Here is a 21,592-nt window from a genome sequence, read left to right as displayed (position 1 = left end):
AAATTGGGAAGCTGCTTCTAGTGTCTCTGAAGTTTATGAAGATATATTTATGTAACAGGGTTTTCTTCCTTTAGACCACTGGTGGACTGTTCAGACTAGGTGGATGTTTCTTTGTGTTTTTCATTTGTTGTAAGAATCAGCTGTCTCTTAGACTGCACGATAAGTTTTATGGATCAAGATCCACCTTTGTATTAGGGGGAATCCTAGAATTGTTTGGTATGCTGTCAGCAAGGTATGTAACAATGGATTTGGGGGATGGACACCCCCCAGCATTTTGAAGTGATCTATCTTTTTAAAATGGTCTTGCTAAAGTTCAAGTTATTACTAGCTTTGTTATGCTAAACTTAGTATAATCTCTTAAGATAAATACAAGAAGAAAATGCTGAAAACAATATACATTTGCTCTCTGAACTTTAAAAGAAAGCCAGACAACTGAATTAATGAAAGTCACTTGTCAAGCAGCTGGAACCAGAGATGGCTAAAAAGCAGGATTTCCAATTTGTGCCAAAACATCCTGCAAACAAGAAGTTTTGATACTCAGGTTCTTCAGCTTACTCCACTGTAATGCTGTTTTAATACCTGTTTGTTCTTTAGAAAGTTTGCAAAATACTTCTCTGCTATGCAGCAGTCTTGCTCACAACTTGTTACTTGCTCGTGAAACATGCAGTTAAATCTGTAGTTGAGTATGTCTGTCGTTTTTTCACTTTTTTAGATTCTAGGCTTTGAAAAGAGCGTATTAACGCTACTGCAGTCTTGGCAAATAATCCATATCAAATTTGTCTGTCTTTATTGGCTTCTTGAGATGCACAGTAGTAGTGCAGCTGCTTTCATTTGAAAGCTGCAGGAACCCAAACCACTTTTCTCTGTTCAAATATTTGAACATAATGGATGCTCATCATTCAAAATACGGCAAGCATCCCTAACTTTGGATGTTCATATTTGCATATGTAAGAGTAAAAAAAAAAAAATCTGCAGCCTCTCTCCCTGTTAGTTAAAGCTTCTCTAGGTAGGTACTGTCAGTATTTTCCACCTCTAAACTTCCACTTCTCCAAAATGAAGATTTTAGCACTCAGTTTATTCTTTATTCTTGCTGCAAAAACATTGCAGATGTGAAGGACTGTCTTAAGCAGCTTCAGCTCTTTCCTTCCAGAGCTGCTGTGCAATGAAAATTACTAGAATCTATGCAGTCTTCATTACTGCTATCCAGTAGCAGTGGATATCAGCTTAGTTTTGCTACCCTGCCTCTTGGGAAAGATTGACAGCAGGGCAGACAACTTGTCCCTCCTTTTACTTTGTACTGTCATGCTCTTTTCCTCCTTTCCTATAAATATACATACATACTTGGCTGAAAAGTAGGAAGAGTACATGATGGAAAATTGCTTGTTGACCTCACAGTTGCCCAGCTCAATACATGCCACAATTGACCAGTGTTTTGCATATGTGATAAAGGAAACAGGTGTTTTAGTCTCTTAGAAGTTGATTATGAATGGATACTTGTAATTATTAAGGTGATCTGTGTTTTTCACCAGGAATCTGGCATCTTTAGAAGTTGCTGCAGATTCAATTGCCTTGCCATAACTTTGTGTATACAGAATTATATGTTCGTGGGTTCATTATTCCAGTATATATGCACTGTTTTCCTTAGAAGCATTTCTAGCAAGTAGTAATTCTGATGCAGAATACGCAAGTAAACAACAGGGTAATTTTTACGATAATGTATGGTAAACAAATTAAATTAAATTATCAACAGCTTCTAAGACAGCTCTGTTTTGGAGTGAAATGGGAACCATCACTTACTTCTAACATCATTCTCAGGCAGGACTATGTGGGCCAGAATGTAAAGCCTTGAAATTTTGGTATGTAAATAATGCCAGGGATCAAAACAGCAGGAAACCTATTGCTTGTTTCAGATGGAGTTTTAAATTATCAGATTATGTCAAATAACAGCATACTAGAAAAACAACTTTGTAGAGTAGTGTTTGTTAAGTAGGATTCTGTTTTACCAATACTTACACTTAATGCTATGAGAGGTTAAAATGTTTGTGAGAAACCTGGCCATTATAATCTTCTTTTGTTGGAATCAATAATACTCTTGCTGCACTTTTCTGATCTTTCTACATGTCTGATTATCTTTCTTACTTTTCCTTCCAATTTGACAAATGAGGTCACATAAAAGCAAGCAATTCTAAAAATGATGTGTGTATTCATTGTAGAATTAGCTAGTATACACACCAAATATGCTCTCCCATGCTTGCTGTTGCTAATAAAGAAATTTGATGCTGGAAGACAGTCTCTTTGGGCAAGCAATATACAGAAAATGGGACTTGGGAAGGAAAATCTGAAAACTGTAACTATGCACGGTTCCTATTTGTTGTGCCTAGTTGATAATAACACATTGCCCTCCATTGGTCCCATAGTCGTCAATCTTCCTGTGAGTAGCCTAAAAAAAAGGCACTGTCAGGAATATGGAGAGTACAGTTACGTATCAAGAGATTTTGAAATCGGGCTCTGTGCATAAAATTCAGCACTCAAGAAGGGATAGGAATGACTCTTAAGTGGGCTGTCTAGGCTAGCTGATTGGCATAATAGTTTTTATTGCATATTAGAGAACCTGTGAAATATGTGTGACTTGGATCACAAGATACATCTTGAGATACGAGTTTTTATTGAGGGGAGCAGAAAACTGGGTAGAAATGACTACTGACTACTTCTAAGTAACAGTTATTGGAGAAAGTTTAATAACCTCTTCAAATTATAGTAATACTATTGAATCATACTCAGAGTCATGCTGTTGAGCTCATGGTTTTGTTTCTTTCCTGTATAAAGGCTTAAAGTATAGGTCTGTCAGTCACATCTCTTTTTAAACTGAATTCTGTTAGCTACAGTAAATATGGATGCTTGTTGACGGCTCTAAACTACATCTGTTTCCCTCGCCGATGACTTCCCTGTTTTTGCTGCTGTTTGTTGGGCTGCCAGCTCAGTACAGCATGGCTCTCACTGCAGCCATGAAAGGTTGAATGCATTTTGTATAGATCAGAAAGGACTTGAGGGAACAAATCTATTCTTAGAAGTGGCTTTTTAAAGACTATGCCTTACTATATAAAATTAATGCAGCCAAAGTCTGACAGCACTGACACATGCTGAAGCAGGTGTACATATCAGGTTTTGAATTCCCACCAGGGAGAATCATTAAAATAGTCTGTAGGTCAACTAACGACGGTCAAAGAGAAGAAAGAGTGGAATGTATTCCTCACCATGTCTGGCATTTGTAGCTCTACCAATTCTGAGCCAGCTGCTGTAGAGCAATTACTGCATAAGTTTCAGTGTGAAGTTGGAAAACTTTCCAAAAAAAGAAAAACGATGAGCATTTTAATCTTTGCAAGGAGGAATTAAGCCTACATTTGGTGTGTTAGAGTTTTTAAATTAGGCTCATATGCTTCAGGGTACAAGTTTGTTTTGCGTGATGTTCTGCTATTGGAGCATGGCTTGCCTGGGCATTAAGCTCTGGCATGAAAGGCACTAGAATAGTTTGGAAATTAGGAGAACGAAATGGTGACACAGTGGATGTTCATTTATGCATAGCCTTGCTTAAATGACTCCTCTGAAGAGGCTGAAGCAACATAACAGAAACAGCTTTAAAAGAGAGCAGTTAACCTCCCCAAAAATTGAAACAGTAAATACAATGACAAGTATCGAAAAAAACTTTTTCTTCTTTGGTATTCATGTTGTCTGTTTTTGTCAAATAGGTGAATTTCTTATGTTGGCTTAGAGTTTCACATGCAAATTCTTAAGTTACTTGAAAAATACAGTGTAAGTGGTGCAGACTGGTCTGCCAGCGTGCCTCAGCTCTGAGGACAGCAGTTTTCAGACTCATTTGTCCCTAGGTGTCTGCTGGGATTTCATGCTTTCTTTTCAGGACATAAAATTGTTGGCATGTTTCTCCTTCTTGACTTCTGTTACTGTTTTAAACCAGATGGGCCACAGGTAATTAGTTTGGCTTCAAGAAAACTGTGTAGGCTACTCCATGACAAGAACAGATCCTGTTTTTCTCCCTGTTTGGAGAGCAAGTACTGCAAGGGCAACAGCTGGGATGGGGTATGTATATTAAGGAAGAGTGCCAGCCCTCAATGTTCTGCAAAAATTACATTTGGTACATAAATACTATTTTGTTTCCTTATGAAAATACAGCAAGTTTTTACTTGTCAGTCTGTTATCATTTACAGTCCCCTAGTGATACGAAGCACTCCTATTGTGTGAGGTAGCCACTCCCAGTTCTTTTGCATTGTGAATCTGTAGCACTCGGTTACAATTTTCTTGCTTGTCAAGCTGGCTAGGTTTTGTTGTTGTTTTTTAAATGCCTATCCTAATCTAATCTGAGGATTTGGTAAAGAGATTCTTGCCATTAAGAAAACTCAAACATCGTCAGTAATGCTAATAAAATCACTCAGGTTTGTGTTTTAAGGATGCACTTGGTAGAGATTTTTTTATTTTAAATTGTGATCTTTTCTGTGGACAACTGACAGCCCTTATGCTCTTTGAAGGCATCTGAATTTTACCATTTCTATCATGAAATTAGTGCAGCAGACAAAGACAGCGCACAAGTAGGGTTGCAGGTTTTTATTTCTGAATTTAAGCTACTATTCTGAATAGTAGAGAATAGTATTGGAAGGTGCATTATCCTAAGACAAGATAAACTATAACTATGTGACTTTTGATAGAAATTTATCTAACAAGCTCTTAAAATCTACCAATGAATGAATGTTACTACAGTGCTCTTAGACTACCTGCATCATTAGAAGGTTCTCCCTAATGTCTAGCCCAGGCTTGCTAAAGTAATTATCTTGGGATATTCAGGTTGTTCCAACTCATTAGAAATGAACTGCTAAATTGTCATGTTTCCATTAAAATTCCCCTTTTTTCATTTGCTCATTCTTTCATAATTTTTATCTCTTGGGTTGATATTTCTCTGACTTATTAACAATAAGGTAGTCTTTCATATTACATGAGCAAATTGTGATTTGGAGATGTTAAGATGATGGGGGTTAGTTGGGAGGGGAAGGAACCTCCTGCTTTTGTCTCTGCCTTCATCTGTCCCAACACTTTTCATGTGTGAAACTGGGAGGGTGTTCTAAGAGTAGAATCAGATGAAAAGCCACGACTGGAAGAGTGTATGTGAGCAGTGGTGATTGCACTGGTTTTATGGAGTTACCTTTCAGTTTGATTTTTATTTCTATTTTAAGAGGAATGGGACTTTCATACAGATTGTAAAAAAAAGGAAGAAATTTATACTAACTTGGAATTTGTGTTACTTGTTTCTCCCGCAATGGACTGACCGCAACAGTATGGCTCAGTGGACTAACACTTTCGGTTTTGCAATGTACAAATGTCCCTGATTTATCATATTGATCTGGGTTTGCAGGCCACAAAATCAGATACTGTGTTTAAGCTCTGATTTAACTGAGATTTGGATCATATCATTGCATGCAATTCTTCAGCTCTTGCTACTTTTTGTCCTTAGAAAGGAAATAGAGAAAAAGACTGCTGTATTACAAATGCTTGTGAATGTATTTGAATACTAAGCATGCACATTTTCCGAAATGCTTAATGAGTAACATGCATCTCTGTAAAAGCCTTGATACATTGTCTGCAAGGATGTGCTCACTGAGGGAGAGAGGTCAGAGATGGAGAACATGCTGTGCTTTTTGAAATCTCCAATCAACTGCATGGAATTCAGCCCCCACTATGTATTAAATCTATTTTCATCTGTCTGACAATCTCTCTTTTTTGGTTAATCATTCAGTATGGTCATGTTCTTTTTTTGACAGCAAGGATTAGATCTGTAATTATTGTTCATGGCTTTGAACAGCGGTATCGTGTCAAGGTCCTGTTGTTGACTTGCCTGCTTCATCCAATACTATTGCAGACAGACCTTAATTCTATTTTTAGCATGATTTCTGAGGAAACAATGTCTCTGTAATCTTTATCTCTTCCGTTCTTCATCTCTCTGCAAAAGCTTTTTTAGCATTTGACAAGTTTCAAACAAAATTGACATAGTTTTAGTAGTCAGATCCCTACCACTTCATGAAAATAGGCAGCTGGACAGATGAAGATGACCCATCTTTTTTTCCCAAGAACCAGCAGTGACAGGGCATTGTAAATGGAACATCTATAAGACACCAGAGAATCGACGTAGGATCCACGTAGAACTGTTTTCTAAATACTGATAGTGGAGAATTACTTCAGTGAGCTGTCATCCTTACAGAGTTTTGGAGAACCTAAAAAGAGGGTAGTTACAAAACTGCCAAAAGGATTTTTTCTGAAAAGAAAATGGTTTCAGATTTAACTTTTTTATGCATTTGACTACTTCATTATCTGTTTGACTACTATCATCAGTGCCTATAATTGTGTGATGCACAGGGTAGAGATTTTAGCTCTTTCTCCTATTTGCTGTGGAACAGACTGGATGCAGGAAGAAACAGTGAATTTTTATTCAGTGATTGTGCATTAGCTGAATTCAGTGGTCTGTGTTCATAAAATGCAATAGCGTTATACTTTAGTGCAGCTAACTCTAAGGAGCTATGAACACCAACAATATATGATGATGAAGAAAGATGGGAGAAGGGAAGATTTGCAAACAGTTGCTTTACAGAGAAAACAGAATTATACACAACAAGAAAATTAACTCATTACTGAGAAGATGACTTCTGAAATAGATATATACAGGAAACAGAAATCCATCAGTTTTCCATTATGAAGGACTATTCAAAGACGTGAGGATACAGAAAAATTCTCTTTTATAAGGGAGGGAGAAGGTGAGGTTAAAACAAGAATGCAGTTTGAACTTGCAGGGAATAGCAGTCAGTTACAAGACCTTTTTTTTTTTTCCTTATTTTATTTCATTTTGAGAGTAATCATAGTAAGACAAGAAGTAATTGAGAATGTAGATTCATTTGAAAGTAAATGAAAGTGGCTTGCATGGCTGAAGTATTTTTTCCAGTCTTTCAATATGAAAGACTACAAAGTCAAAACCTTATAGAAATACTTATCAGTAAAGCACTAATGGGAATTTTGATACATATGACCATGTGCTATTTGGAAGATTCAGGTAGCAGACATTCTAGGCTATGAAACAAACTTCCCTGCACTTATTTTAGACGTGAAAGGATAGAATGGTAGAAAAGGGACTGTGAAATTCTAAGCTGTGTATACAGAAACACCAAGGAAAACAGGTGATTTCTTCTTCTAAGTCTATGATGTCCCTAGAATAGTTTCTGTATATACATATAGCAGCGTGCCATTGGAAAAGACTGACAAATTGTCAAGAATATGTGCAAATAAGACCTATGCTCTCAGGGGAATAGTTTTTCTTCTCTTGCTGTGTTGTCCAGCAGAAATTTGGGTCAGGAGGCTACAAATGGAAACGGTGGATCTCTCAACAAAGTAAAGGAGCTTCTTAGTCAAGTCAAAAGTGACAATAGCTAAGAAATTAATACTGGGCCATGTAAACAAGGTTTCAGCAGGAAAGTCAGTATTTTATCCAAGAAAATGCAACTCTTAAAAGTGTGTGGTGGAAGCTTCATCACCTCTCAAGGAAGTGGGCTGGTCTAAAGCAAAAGTGTTGATGTGTCTCAGGGACAGCTGTTCTCTGTACAAGAAAAGGACTGTGTCACTTACTAGAACTATTTCTGTGTCTTAAACATTATGCTCAAAAAGTAGACTGCTTTTTCTCTCAGTAACTCAGTGGTTCCCTACAAAGGCACAGGAAAGAGAGAATAGAATATTTCTGTTGGAAGGGACCTACAACAATCATCTAGTCCAACTGCCTGATCACTTCAGGGTGGACCAAAAGTTAAAGCATATTATTAAGGGCATTGTCTAAATGCCTCTTAAACACTGACAGGTGTGGGGTATTGACCACCTCTCTAGGAAGCCTGTTCCAGTGTTTGACCACCCTCTCTGTAAGGAAATGCTTCCTAATGTCCAGGCTAAACCTCCCCTGACGCAGCTTTGAACCATTCCTATGCATCCTGTCACTGGATACTAGGAAGAGGTCAGCACCTCCCTCTCCACTTCCCCTCCTCAGGAAGCTGTAGAGAGCAATGAGGCTGCCCCTCAGCCTCCTTTTCTCCAAACTAGACAAACGCAAAGTCCTTAGCCACTTCTCGTTGGACATACCTTCCAGCTCTTTCACCAGCTTTGTTGCCCTCCTCTGGATGCATTCAAGGACCTTCACATCCTTCTTAAATTGTGAGGCCCAGAACTGCACACCGTACTCAAGGTGAGGCCGCACCAATGCTGAGTACAGCAGGGTAATCGCCTCTTTTGACCAGCTGGTTGTACTGTTTGGTGCACCTCAGAATGCAGTTTGCCCTTTTGGCTGCCAGGGCACACTGCTGACTCATATTGAGCCTGCTGTCAACCAGCACAAGCACCTGGGATAGTGTCCTATACACATCATGATGGACATTATATCCAGACCTCAGCTGAAACGAACAGTTTGTTGTATATATAGTATCAGAGGTGGTTTTTACTGCAGTTAAAGTGCCATAAATTTCATCTCCTCATGGAGCAACTTTTACAGTCCATATAGATGCAAATTTTGCTGAGATTAGATGGCCATTTCCAAACCTGAATAGTTGGGGGTTTTGCTAGTATTTAGTAAGTTTTGGAGTTAACTATGTTGAACAATGGTATAAGAATCACATAAGAATACTAGTGCATTTGAGCTGAATGTTCAGGAAACTGAATGACATTTGCTTAAGGTATTGAGTTAGAAAAATACAAATGCAAATATCATATGAAGTGTCTGACTCTTAGAACTGCAATAAAAAGGATTTAGTATAAGCTAACATAAAAAGAATACCCTTTTCTGCTTAAATTTGCTTCTTGAATCCAAATTGTTTCATATTTATAGTGCATGTTGCATAATTTCAGTATATTTTTAGGCTAGTAGGAGCAGGTTTCTTTCAACAGCAGATTTCTCTTGTATTCAGTTTTCAACTTCACTCTTTTAACAAGTACATTTGTTAGACTCCAAATGGGATGTAATTTTTGAACTGTGTCTTATGGTGAACTCAAAGATAAAGCAAAGGAAGCAGTTTAGAGGTCAGGATTAATTCCATGCAAAGAGACTTTTCAGATATATTAAATCATTTGCTTTTCCTATTATTCATGTTCATACATCTGACTTCTGCTCCTTCACATTTGTGATGTTGATAGTGAGCAGATAAAATCACCAAGGCTTTAGTCACCTGACAATTTAATAACAAGCTGTCTTTAGTATGTATATTGTACAGTGCTCATAAATGGTGATGAAGTTTCTGCCATTTCACTGAATATTTTGGAAATGGTATTCAAGGCTTAGAAGAATGACAGGCATTTGGCTTAGACCTGGAAACTTTTATTCTCATGGACTTTGCATATTCTGTGCCAAGACTCTTGACTTTCTCTGTGCTGGTTTTCTCAACAATGCAGTCAGTAGAACATACCTGCCCTTGAGTTAAGTTTACGATTAAATATCAGAATGATTGGAAAACCTCCAATGAGAAGCATAATAGCTGTTGAAAAATATTTAGTTTTTAACCTTGAGTGCCAATTTTCTTGACTCAGAACAATTCTCAAAGCATGAATCAAATAGTCTTGTTTTTGCTCCAGTGGACAGTTTCCTGAAGTGTTTGACTAGAGCAGGAATTGACTGATGGTGTTGATTGAGCTGGTGAGTGGTGCTTGCTTTCTGTGAAGAGCAGTGGTGTTTTAACACTATCCGTGAATGGACAAAGTGTATTCATTGCTGCTGGGTTTCTTCCAAGTTGGAAATTTATGACCTTGCTCCTCAGATGGCATTCCTTTGTAGCGGAAGTAGTTCAGTTACAAGCTTGCTTTGGAGAAAATGATGACAATATCCATTCTAACCTGGGATTTTTTTGTTGTTCTTTTTTTTTTCATATTCCTTGACAGTATACACGAAAAATGGATATAGAGGGCAAGTTACCTATAGAAATTTAATTGAAGTACTACCCAGCTTAATCTATAAAGCAATCCAACTTGCCCTAATATATAATACACATTATAATTACTTTTTATGATTTTTCCTTCATGAGTAATCACAATCAATTTACTGAAAATGTGTTTTGCTGGAGTTTGCGTTGGGGAATTGCTTTGCCTACAGAGATCCAAGTTGCCATTATATTGTTTCAAAGGTGACTTTTTCATTTTCTTTATTCTTGTAGAACACCTGTAGTTTGCATTTGCAGTAAATGACAAACAGGTAACTATCCAAAAAAATGAGGTCCACCAATAGGTTCCAGAAGTGAAGATTTGTTTTAATTTGTTAAAACCCCGTGTCATGGTTTAACCTCAGCTGACAACTAAGCACCGCACAGCGGCTCGCTTGCTCCCCCCCCTTGGTGGGATGGGGGAGAGAATCAGAAGACTAAAAGGGAGAAAACTCATGGGTTGAGATAAAGACAGTTTAATAAGTAAAGCAAAACAAGGAATTCATTCATTACTTCCCATCAGCAGGCCAGCATTCGGCCATCTCCAGGAAAGCTGGGCTCCATCACATTCCCAAGTAATGGTTACTTGGGAAGACAAAACGCCGTGACTCCCAACGTCCCCCCCTTCCTTCTTCTTCCCCCAGCTTTATATGCTGAACATGATGTCATATGGTATGGAATATCTGTTTGGTCAGTTGGGGTCAGCTGTCCCAGCTGTGTCCCTTCCCAACTTCTTGCGCACTCCCAGCCTACTCGCTGGTGGGGTGGTGTGAGAAGCAGAAAAGGCCTTGACTCTGTGTAAGCACTGATCAGCAATACTGAAAACATCCCTGTATTATCAACACTGTTTTCAACACAAATCCAGAACATAGCCCCATACTAGCTACTATGAAGAAAATTAACTCTATCCCAGCCAAAACCAGCACACCCTGGAAGGAAAGGGATGGGATTTCTCCTTAATATGACAAGTATATCACTGGTTCTAAAAACTTGAGACTTCCAGAACACCACTATGCTTCATACAAATTACAGCTACATATTCCAGTATATCTTTGGTCAGGTTCATTGATCTGACTTGCAAGTATCATTTATGCTTTGCTCCCTTATTACATGACAGGCATGTTACATGATTTAATCTACCCTACTTTGTAACCTGTACTCTGTTAACCTCTTTCCTAATGTGATGGAACAGAAAGTGTCCTTATAAACTGATAAATGAATGCTGTTACGCTCTGGTGATCCACTCAGCACATATTGTTGGATGGAGAATTTGCACACTGATCCAAAAGTGATAAGGGTCAAAATAAATGATTTTTCAGTTTACTACTTGCATCTGTCACTGAGCATCTTTTTGGTTTTTACATTTAAGATGGAACGTGAGTGGTTTTAATGTGTACCTCATCTAGATAGGGGTTGCCTACTAATTTCTAGATCAAGTAGCGGTTTCTGATATTACTGGGAAGGTCTGGATTCTTCTGTCTCTCTCCTCTACTCTCTAGAGGAATCTTGTGCTATCCTCTAAGTCTGTCTTTTGAATGGCAGAGTTGCATCACAGAGTTTGTAGCTGTTAAACCACCTTTTTTTTTCTTTTCTTTTATAATGTTCCTCTATGAGCCCTGCTTTCCCAGGCTATTTAGAACAATATGCTACTTCTCTACCTGTCTGTCTCATCTTAATGTGCTTCAGAGCCCTCTGGCTGAGGACATGGTTCTCCTGGCAGCAGCTTCTCCTTTTTTAGTTCCGTCTCATCTTTGCAATGTGATTAAGGCTGCCTTATGTTCCCTGCTGTGAGCTGCTAGTTCCCTATGTGAGCTGCTAGTTTGAAGTTACGAATTCTTTTGAAACAGATTCAATGTTTTCAGGCAACTTGTGTGCATTAATTGTTTCTGAGTTGAATGGTTGAAAGAAGTCAGTAGTCTCTATGAGTCCATATCGTGATTTAACCCCGGCCAGCAACTAAGCACCACACAGAAAATTTCTGAAGTACAACACAAGCTGAAATTATTGTTCTTTTTCAGATTAATAAAAAAATTACCTTTGGTTTATGTTTTTGTATCAACAGCTGCACCCATCCATTTATTTAAGTATGGCTCAGATAACTTAGTTTTATAAGTAACAAAAACAGTTTGACAGGTCAAACAATTAAAGGTTTTGTAAAAGCTTTTAGAGCTCAGTTGATTGCTACCTAAGGCAATTTGATTAGTCCACAGCCCTTATAATCACTATTGTAGCCATGCTGGAAGTGCTTATTTGGTAAGTATGCTGTGGAAGTCTGATTCTTCCCACTGGCAACATAAGTAGCATTGAATATTTTTTTTCTTAGACATTTATTATAAGAATGGCACTGAAATATCTTTTTTTGCCACCTCAGAATGAAAGATTTTTCTCACCTGACCAAATGGTATGAAACCCAAAGGAGAGAATAAGCCAGGTTATCGTAGTAATTTATCTCTTCCTGTTGTTTTTGTTTTGCTTTGTTTTAAAAGGACTAACGAGCCGGGAATGTTCACAAAGAAAGAGTTTGATCAGTTGGCCTCAGCAATAGACAGCTTCAGTCTCATGACATATGACTATTCAACACCACAACGGTAAGACTCCATCTAACATTAGAAAAATATTGCTGAAGGAACTGATTCCCAGTCACTGTTAAATCTACAGTATGAGTTCATTTTTTTAGTAAAGTGGACAGTGTGTTTTAACTGTGTCAGATACTAAAGTTTTGGATTAGTAATTAGGATAGGTGATTTTTGAACAAGCCAATAACTCAGGACATTATTTGATAGCAGTGTATATTTGGCACGCAGATATTGTGAAAGGCTTTGTATTCAAGCTAAAAAAATTATCCTTTTACTAGTTCCATGACACTTATTCTTTTCCAGGCAACGTTTTTTTGGTTTTAGTTATTTAGCACAGTTCTGCAGGGTAGGTACATGAATAATCTAGTACATGCCATTGTCGAAAAAATTAGCTTTAAAGCAGAATTGACAACTCATTTACTTCATCCTGAGGCAGCAGACTGCCTTTTGGCAGCACTGCTAATGTGGACATGCTTGAATATGTTTTTCCATTCTTCCACTAGTCCCTCCCTTGTACTGATACAGCTGCTCATGTGGCAGTTCGTCAAACCAGATCAGGGAGGTGATCTGACTGAAAAGTAACACAAAACCCCACTCTTGTACATGAATATTCATTTTCAGGAACTTAATATTTTTAACTGTGTGAAAGTGGAACAGCAGTTAGCTGAGAGGTCCTTAAACTCTGCAGAGACTTTTTATGTTACTGTTCTCCAAAAGTATGGTTCATTTCACCTCCAAATTGCAGGAAAGGATATGCTTTTGGAATTCCTGGGAGATTCTGTATATCTTGCTTGAAGGTGGCTGTCCGGAGTTAATATTTGTGGTAAACTGGCAGATTTAGAAATGCCATCATTTTTGTGTTTATTACATTGCTTTGTCACCTGTAGTATATTAGCATTTTGATAACGTCTAGACAGGTTTAACAGAAAGGAACTTTTGTCTTTTCTGAAAAGAATTTATATACCTCCTTCCTATCTCTCCCCAGGCCTGTCTCTACGTCTTCAAGCCTAGTGGTCTAGGGGAGAACAAACATAGACAGTAATGTGTACTGAAGGTAGAACAGGTTTTTTTGTTACTCTCTTGCTGGAATACGCAGCATAGATGTATCCAGCTTAGTTTTCCTGTAGGTAAATCTGACATCTATGAAGATGAGGTGCTAAGGGCTTTTGTACAGGCTATACAAACCCATCTGGAACCCTGAATGCATTTTGAAATACTGTGCTGTAGGCCGCTTCTTTCCTGTGTGGCGAATCTGCACCATGCTTTATGCCATGTTAAAATCACAGGTTGTGTTACGGTACAGTCACATCTTTAGGCTTTCGCTGGTGCTTTAAGTTACTTAGACCTGACTTGGAGCTGCTAATCTTTTTTACTTGAAGGGAGGAGGGAAGCATTCTTCAGTTCACACCCATTGTATTTGAAATAAATGTAGTTTCTGAGATGTAATACTTTTAGTCTGAGAGAGGATTTGATAAAAAGAATTCAAATCTTTTTCACTTTTGCTTTGATTGGTCCGAGTATATGAAATACAGGATAATACGTATGTTTTCTCACAATTTTTTTGCCTTTAAATATGAACACAATTTCCAGCAACATTAGCACATTGAGTTTTAATGATACAGATATCCCAAAGGCTTTGAGGCAGATAATTAGTAGGGAGTAGATGATGTTGATATTTTTAAGACTAGAATATGCTTTTCCTTTTATCATGTTAGTGAGTGCCTTTTATCATGTTAGTGAGTGTTTGTGATAAAGCCTGCTCTCCTCTCTGATGAGATAGGAATTGAATGAGCACGATATCCTGATACTATATGTATGGCAATTCAATTACTCTGTGTATTAAGGCTCTACTCTTTTTCTTAATGTAGCTTTTTGTTAGGTAATTGCCTATTCAGGGTTTTATCCATAAATAAGTGTTAAACAATGATTGAAACCTGTCTTGCTTACCAGTCACTGATTTTACAGTTCTTTCTGTAAGTAAATGGTGGATTTTGTCTCAGTACATTGTGCCAGTTTACAGTAAAAGCATTGAGGATGGTATTGGAAAACAACTGAAGTCATACAGCGTTTTGAATTATTGCGTGGGCATTGTGCCAGGCCCAGTGACAGAGAAAATGTGCTAGGTGGAAACGTTTTCTTACCCACTGTAGGAAATTTTGTGTCCCTTCACCTTAGAAATTAATCACAAAGTCAAGAGTGGGGCAAGCATGTTTTGTGCATCAGTACTTCAAGCCACTGAAGAATGTGCATTTAACATTCATAGGACTGTAGGTTAACCTTCACTGATTTTTGTGTGCCATAGTTTGCTCTTTACAATTACACTAGTCAAAAAGAGAAGTCCGAGAATGAATGTGTACTTTTTCTGACAACCTCTTTGATTTTTGCTAACTTGACAGACCTGGTCCCAATTCCCCTCTTCCCTGGGTACGAGCCTGTGTTCAAGTACTGGATCCTGATTCAAAATGGAGGAATAAAATACTTCTAGGGCTGAATTTCTATGGCATGGACTATTCTGCTTTGGGAACCTCTGGGGAGCCAATCCTTGGTAGCAGGTAAGACTTCTCTGGCTAATAAGTACTTATGTATGATATATTCTCACAAAACTCAGAAACTTACAAGTATTCTTGTTTAGAAATATGGATGTGTTAGTAACATAGAAATGGCAAAAGTGATAAATCTGCACGTGAAATAGTAGCTCACCAGTTAGAATAAGACCTGTAACTTCTCTTCCCTGTACAGAAGTGCAGATAGATGGCACAGTTATCCTGTCAGAACTCCTATGGAAAAATGATTTGTGTAGTTTTCCCTCTTCCCTCTATCCATGTTTGTATATACAGTTTGCCATCTTTGTGTTAAAATGTTCTGCAGTATTCTCTTATGCTCTGTATCATTTTGGGGGTTCATGCAGTTGACCTAAAGATTGTTTCTCTCAGCTCCTGAAGTTGTTACCTGTTACTTTGAAATTTGATACTGGTTTCAAACAGCAATATACCACCAAGTTTCTTTTGAGTAGAAAAAGCTGCAATAAGCTCACCAGGAGACAAAAATTTGTAACAAGATAAAGGGAAGTATTCCAAAGCCAGCCTGAAATTTTATATTGATTCTCAGAGGAAAATAGTTGTTTTAGTTTTGGGTAATAACCACCTATAATAACAGTGGGCTTTGTAGAAATACATCAGGGTATAGTACATCAAGCCAGAAGAAAAAGCAAGAAAAACAGTGTGAATTTGGCAGGAAAATCGGGTTTGTTCAGAAGTTTGTTATTAATTTGTAAAATAGAACCAAGCCAAGTGGAAACAAACCTAAACCACAAGAGGTTAGGTGACTGTTTTCACTTTCACAGGTTACTAAGTTCATTATACCAGGATATTTCAATATAGTAACAGATTGCTTGTTGGGCATTGAAATACTATCTGAGGTGGATTGTATAAGGTAAGGGCCTGAATTTTTTATCTCCGTGCCTTCAGTTACACAAACACTCTGTCATCATTGCACTTGCCTCTGCTGTCTTTCTGCTTCACCTTGGCTGTTTGCAGGGATATAATCCTGTAGACACAGTTTTCTCCCAGTGCTGAATTGTGTCTGAATCTGGCTGAATAATAGAAAATGACTACAGGGTGGGGAAAATACAGCCATTGTCTACAGTGAAAGGTATATAGTGAGTATATCAGCATGGCTTCTGTAAAGTTAGTGGTAGTGGTTAGGCAGGAAGAATACTCAATAGTTAAAGCATTGTTGATGTACAAGCCTAATTATACAAGCTCAGCAAAATTAATGTAGCTTCACTGTAGTATTTACAGTTCCTTTTGCAGGTAGGAGTATAGCACTATCTAGCAGAATAAAAGGATCTTGCTTTTTTCTGAACTGCAACTTTTGGAATGAAGTTTCCACTTGAAAACATACTGCACACTAGGATGGCATCTACTTTTGCTTTTCATAGATTCTTCTGGACTATTTATAGTATTAATTCATGTTGCTTTTTAATTAATGGCAAAAATATCTTAGCTAACAGTCAGGTATGATTAATCTAACTTATACCAAAAAAGGCTACATTTACTTGTATGTAGTGCACTGGCGCACAGTACGGGACAATATGTTTTATACAGAGAATGGTACTGTTAACATATTCTTCATTGACAGACTATGATACTGTAATGTTTTAGATATCTACCAGAAGCAAGGTTCTGGACAAAGTCTTTAAGAGTCTTTGAGTTTATACATAAAACACATTCATTTTCACTTTGCTGCCTTACCTATTAAACGTCAGTCAATGGTTAAGTTTATTTTTCCAGAAATAAATTTTTGAGCATGCACAGTTATGTATTAGTCTTTGCTGTGTATGTCGTGTAGTAATGTAATAGTAAAATAGGTTCAAGGTAAAGCAGCGTCAAAATAGGCCCGTCTTTTGACATAAAGAAAACAGAAAAAAGGTTATTAGTGTAAAATAAGCTTTCTGCCACTTAATTGGGAACAGGCTGTTTGTAAGGAAGTCCTAGTCGTGTAGTAATGTAATAGTAAAAAAGGTAAAAGGTAAAGCAGCGTCAAAATAGGCCCGTCTTTTGACATACAGAAAAAAGCAGCGTCAAAATAGGCCCGTCTTTTGTAAAGAAAACAGAAAAAAGGTTATTAGTGTAAAATAAGCTTTCTGCCACTTATTGGGAACAGCTAGCATCTGTGAATCTTTGAAAACTATCACTGTCACATCCAATTGAATCCCAGAATGGGCACAGCTTGTTCAGAGATGCTCTTCCCCCCTCCCTCCAAAAAAGCTTTCCTCTTTTTCTATTATTAATAGTCTGGCTATATCATGGTTTTTTGTTCTCTAATAAGACACATGGCTGAGGCTGATCCTATTCCTTCACATCTTTGTATCTGCTTCATACTATATAAAAAGGCTGCTCAGAAGCTGTGTCCAGTGTAGAAGTGGATGGCTTGATTAGTTATTTTGCTCACCTTGGCTCCTTAGTGAATTCAAGCTTCCAGTTTCTTGGTGACTGTAATCCAGTGTTAGTCATGACCTGTAAAAATTATTGAAGGTTTAAGGCACGCTCCATATGTTGTAGTGATAGTGATATTAAGCTAAAGTACTGAAATTAAAATTAATTCAAAATCTGTTTAGTATGGTGGGTATCAACTTTTTTGTTGTAGGTTTCTCTTCAGTTTTTTGCATCTGAAATTTATTGCATGTACAGGTCTCCAACATGCCAGTGCTCCTTGGCACACTGTAAGGTGCACACTGTCTTGTTGAAGCATATTCATCGGAATCTGATCATCTTTAATAAGAGAGCTGGAGAATTGTAAGCTTCAGTGGCAAACTGTATATTCTCAAGTTGTTTGATGTAAAAGTAGTATGCACTTGAATTGATTATTAGTATAGCTTATACATAGGATTACATGCAGAGTGCAGAAACCTTTGCTGGTCTCACGTTTGTGTTTTTCTTTAGGATAGGAATTATGTGATGGAAAGAGTCTCTGAATGTAGGTAGATTTCATTCACTGAATATTTTTTCAGTCCAGAAGTTCGTAAAATAACTTTCAATAGAAAATAAATAATATCTGGCAGTGTTTTTTAATTGCAGAATGTAATCTAAAGGTAGAAGTACTTGGTTACCATTTTGCTGAAAAGATATACAACCTTTCCACATAATATACTTTTTCCTTCATACACGCCATAAAAAGTAATATGTATATGTGTATGTGCTGCTGTATGTATATATATCAGGATTAAATGAAATGAAAACAATTTTTCTTTTACAGCACAATGTAGTTTGTCTTTGGGTGCTGTTACAGTAGGAACTACAGCTTATATTTGCAGTAACAATGTGTTCATTTTGCAGCTCAGTCACAATTATTACTTGTTAATATAATGAGTCAGTCTCAGAGATTATAGCACATTTTGGTGCTTTAATCAGCCAAGTACCATTGTTGTTTAGCTGCAAGGAAGCTACATTCCTGTGTATATTTAGTTCTGACATAATTTGTGTGAAATGCTAAGCCTGAAATAAAGATGTTGTGCCTGTGATTCCCCAAATCACCTCTATTGCTTCTGGCAATGTTTTCTGCCCTCTGGCTGTGAAGAATCAGGTGTCTGAACTGCTAAGATGCAGTCATTAAAACTTAGCACTGTATTAAAATCCTGTCAGAACATAACCATCTGGTGTTGCTGACTTGCTGCTCTAATGATCAGTTTGTTCCAGCATGTCCTCTACTGGTACCGCAACCTGACTATTTCTTCTTCACCTCAAAAGTGTATGTCTTGGGTAAATAATTCTTCAGTATACCCTGAAGCTTAAGAAATTGTTTAGCCTTTCTGCAGAGTCTTTACCTTTGAGTCCTTTTTGAGACGTGTAGTAGGTCAGCAAGCCCCTCAATCTCACAAGCTGCTTACTTCCGATGTACTTTTTTTGCCTTTAGCTATCTGCTCTTCAGAATCTCTCTTAATCGTTGGGACATTATATTTCAGTTGCAGTAATACCCATTGTTTTCTTTTGCCTTCTCATAGGAGCTTAGACAGCAGTGCAGTGGTGTTTTCCATTCCATGCCATCTAAAACCTGTAGCCTTTATGACCTGGGCCAAAAGGGAACTGATAAATTTCATTGCTAGCTGTGAATTAAAAGCCATGTAAATCAAAGGCTATCATGTGGCAATGGTGCCACTCACGTTTGATAAATCAGCCTTCTTTATTGAGCACATCCCTGCTAAGTTTAATGTGTTAAAGACATTTTGTCATTTATTTTTTTGTGTAGTGCTGAAAGAGGGAAGGTACATCTCTGATGTTTCACCTGGTTGTATATAACTTTTGAATATATTCTGCATCCAAGCTGCTTTTGTTCCAAACGTAGCTGTTGAAAATAGATATGTGAATAACTCCATTGTTGTGAGACAATGCTGTGTGTGTTTACCTTTTATTTAAAGGAACCCGAATAGGGATTTTTATGTTAATTTTTAAACACTTAAGAAGATTGATATAATAAATTGCCAGTTGAAGCAAGGGAGAAACTAATTTGACAATGTGTTGTGCTATTCAGAGGTAGAAAATAAGATGATTTGCAAGCTATGTGAGGATGTAGAGTTCTACTGAGAATTTTATTGGCTGCCTGCCATTCTGTAAATAACAGGTAATAAAAAGTGGTAGTTAGAAACAGTTAGAGGTGAGCTTTTTCCCTGAATTACCATGGTAGTGTCTTTATTAGGAGCAATTTAAGAACATTTAGACCAACTGTGACTCATGATTTTGTCTTACAGAAGGTAGCAAAAAACTTGTGCAAGGGACACTTCTACTCTTCAAGCTTCAAGGCTTTTACAATATTTCTCTTCATGCTGTAATTCTCTCAGGATTTCAGTTACTCCCCTGCATCCCAGGATTCTGTCTCCTGATTTAATCCATTTTGCTCATAGTTTATGTAACATTGGGAAGATACTAATATTTCAAGTAAACCGATGGACCAATTAGCTCTGTAGGATTAAACATCCTCTTGATCTGTTGTCCATCTCTCTGCTTTATTGGAGAAACTGTTAAGCTCTTTCTTAAATTGTACTGCTGGGTCAGATAGTAAAATCATGGCAGTGATAGGAGGAAGTTACAATTGGGCCTGGAATCGGAAAGAAGTTATTTCTATTTTACAAACATCTAAATAATTCAGGAGTGTTTCAAGAGGTTTATTCTATTAAATTCCCTCTGGGATATTCTGTTGTTGTGGCTTCCATGGTATATCTGTCCCTCCGTCCCTTTAGGAATGGAAGGTGAGTGTGAGCTGACAGTGAAAGACTAGTTAATTCGTATAAAGTAAGCAGAACATCTTACGAAGTAAAATTATTATCATATTTCAGTTTGTCCAAATTGTAAATATGACATTAAATACAAAAGCTGTTATAATTGGTTTTTATGTAAAACACATTCCTTATTTCTTTTGAAATGAGGGAAAGGTGGCTTGTGTTTATTAGGCATACGATTGGTTCTGAAGTTCAGCTGTACAATGGCATATTGGCTGTGAGTGAGTGTATATACCTCAGTGCATCTGTTTTCAAAAAAATGTAGTCAGTTGTGACGTACATTTTAAATGGTGGGCATATTGCTGTGAAATGTGCTCTTCTCTGTCTCTCAGGATCTTTTTTAATAGTAAATTTGCCACAGGCGATATTTAGGCAGTCAAATGTTGACAAAATAATAATAATATAGTTCTTTATCGTCTCATTGTTGTACTCTAACCATTAGAAGATAGCATGATGGAATTGGGAAAATATTTCTGTGGTTTAAAACAAACAAAGGGAAGAGCCAGAAACCTTTACTGTAAGTTAAATTTACTTATGTTCATAGATTTGCATGTGGGTGTCTGCACCCTGTGTAAAGTAAAGTGAAGGAAGCTTTGGAAGCCTTATTTGGGCTTGTGAGATCACTAGTGGTGGACCTAAAACCACTACTAGCCCTGACTGAATCTCTTCAAATATATGGTGATTAACAAACAACATAGAACAGGTAACACTATGTGTGTATCCAGATTCCTCCGCTATCAGTCCCTTAGCTCCCATTGCCCCATCCTCTCTCATGCTCAGTACTGAAAGGATAATGATTAATTTTTGTCTGGTGTTGACTGTCTCCCGCAAGATACTCATTGTGTTCCGTTCCATTGCAAATCAATTGGGGATGAGTGTGAAAAGGTCCTCCTGAAAATGCTCAGTGTCTTTATTACGAGTTAGTGTAGAGCTGGCTGAGTGCACTCTGCTGACTTGTTGGATCATGTGCAGTACAGATTCCTCTGGGAAGCTTCTGATTCTGAAGACATGAAGTCCTCCTCTTTCTGAGCCAAAAGACAGCAGCCTGGATGAAGAATATCAGTCACCCTGCAACCTAGCCACCACTGACAGGGATGCATGGACTAAAGTGTTGGCTCCAGGCAGCTGGATATTTTTCTCTTATTTCTAACCTGGGAGAGTTTTTGACCTTTACCTGAGGTAAAGGTCAAATACATCCTGGGTTTTTGGTTGGTTTGTTTGTTTGTGGGTTGGGTTTGGTTTGGTTT

At 37.6% G+C, this 21,592-nt stretch overlaps 1 protein-coding gene across 1 annotated transcript in view; it reads left to right on the top strand.

The window, feature by feature from the left end:
- CHID1 (chitinase domain containing 1) overlaps positions 1-21,592 on the top strand; it is a 136,769-nt gene that overhangs the window by 27,613 nt on the left and 87,564 nt on the right. Inside the window, exons 8-9 of the mRNA XM_009276021.1 lie at positions 12,482-12,583; positions 14,968-15,123. Of these exons, the coding sequence (XP_009274296.1) occupies positions 12,482-12,583; positions 14,968-15,123 (258 nt within the window). The remainder of the gene's footprint in view (positions 1-12,481; positions 12,584-14,967; positions 15,124-21,592) is intronic.

The sequence above is a fragment of the Aptenodytes forsteri genome, unplaced genomic scaffold (assembly GCF_000699145.1).
Source record: "Aptenodytes forsteri isolate BGI_AS27 unplaced genomic scaffold, ASM69914v1 Scaffold17, whole genome shotgun sequence".
NCBI lineage: Eukaryota > Metazoa > Chordata > Aves > Sphenisciformes > Spheniscidae > Aptenodytes > Aptenodytes forsteri.
The sequence above is the reverse complement of the archived record's forward strand: the minus strand, read 5'-3'. Positions and strand labels throughout refer to the sequence as shown.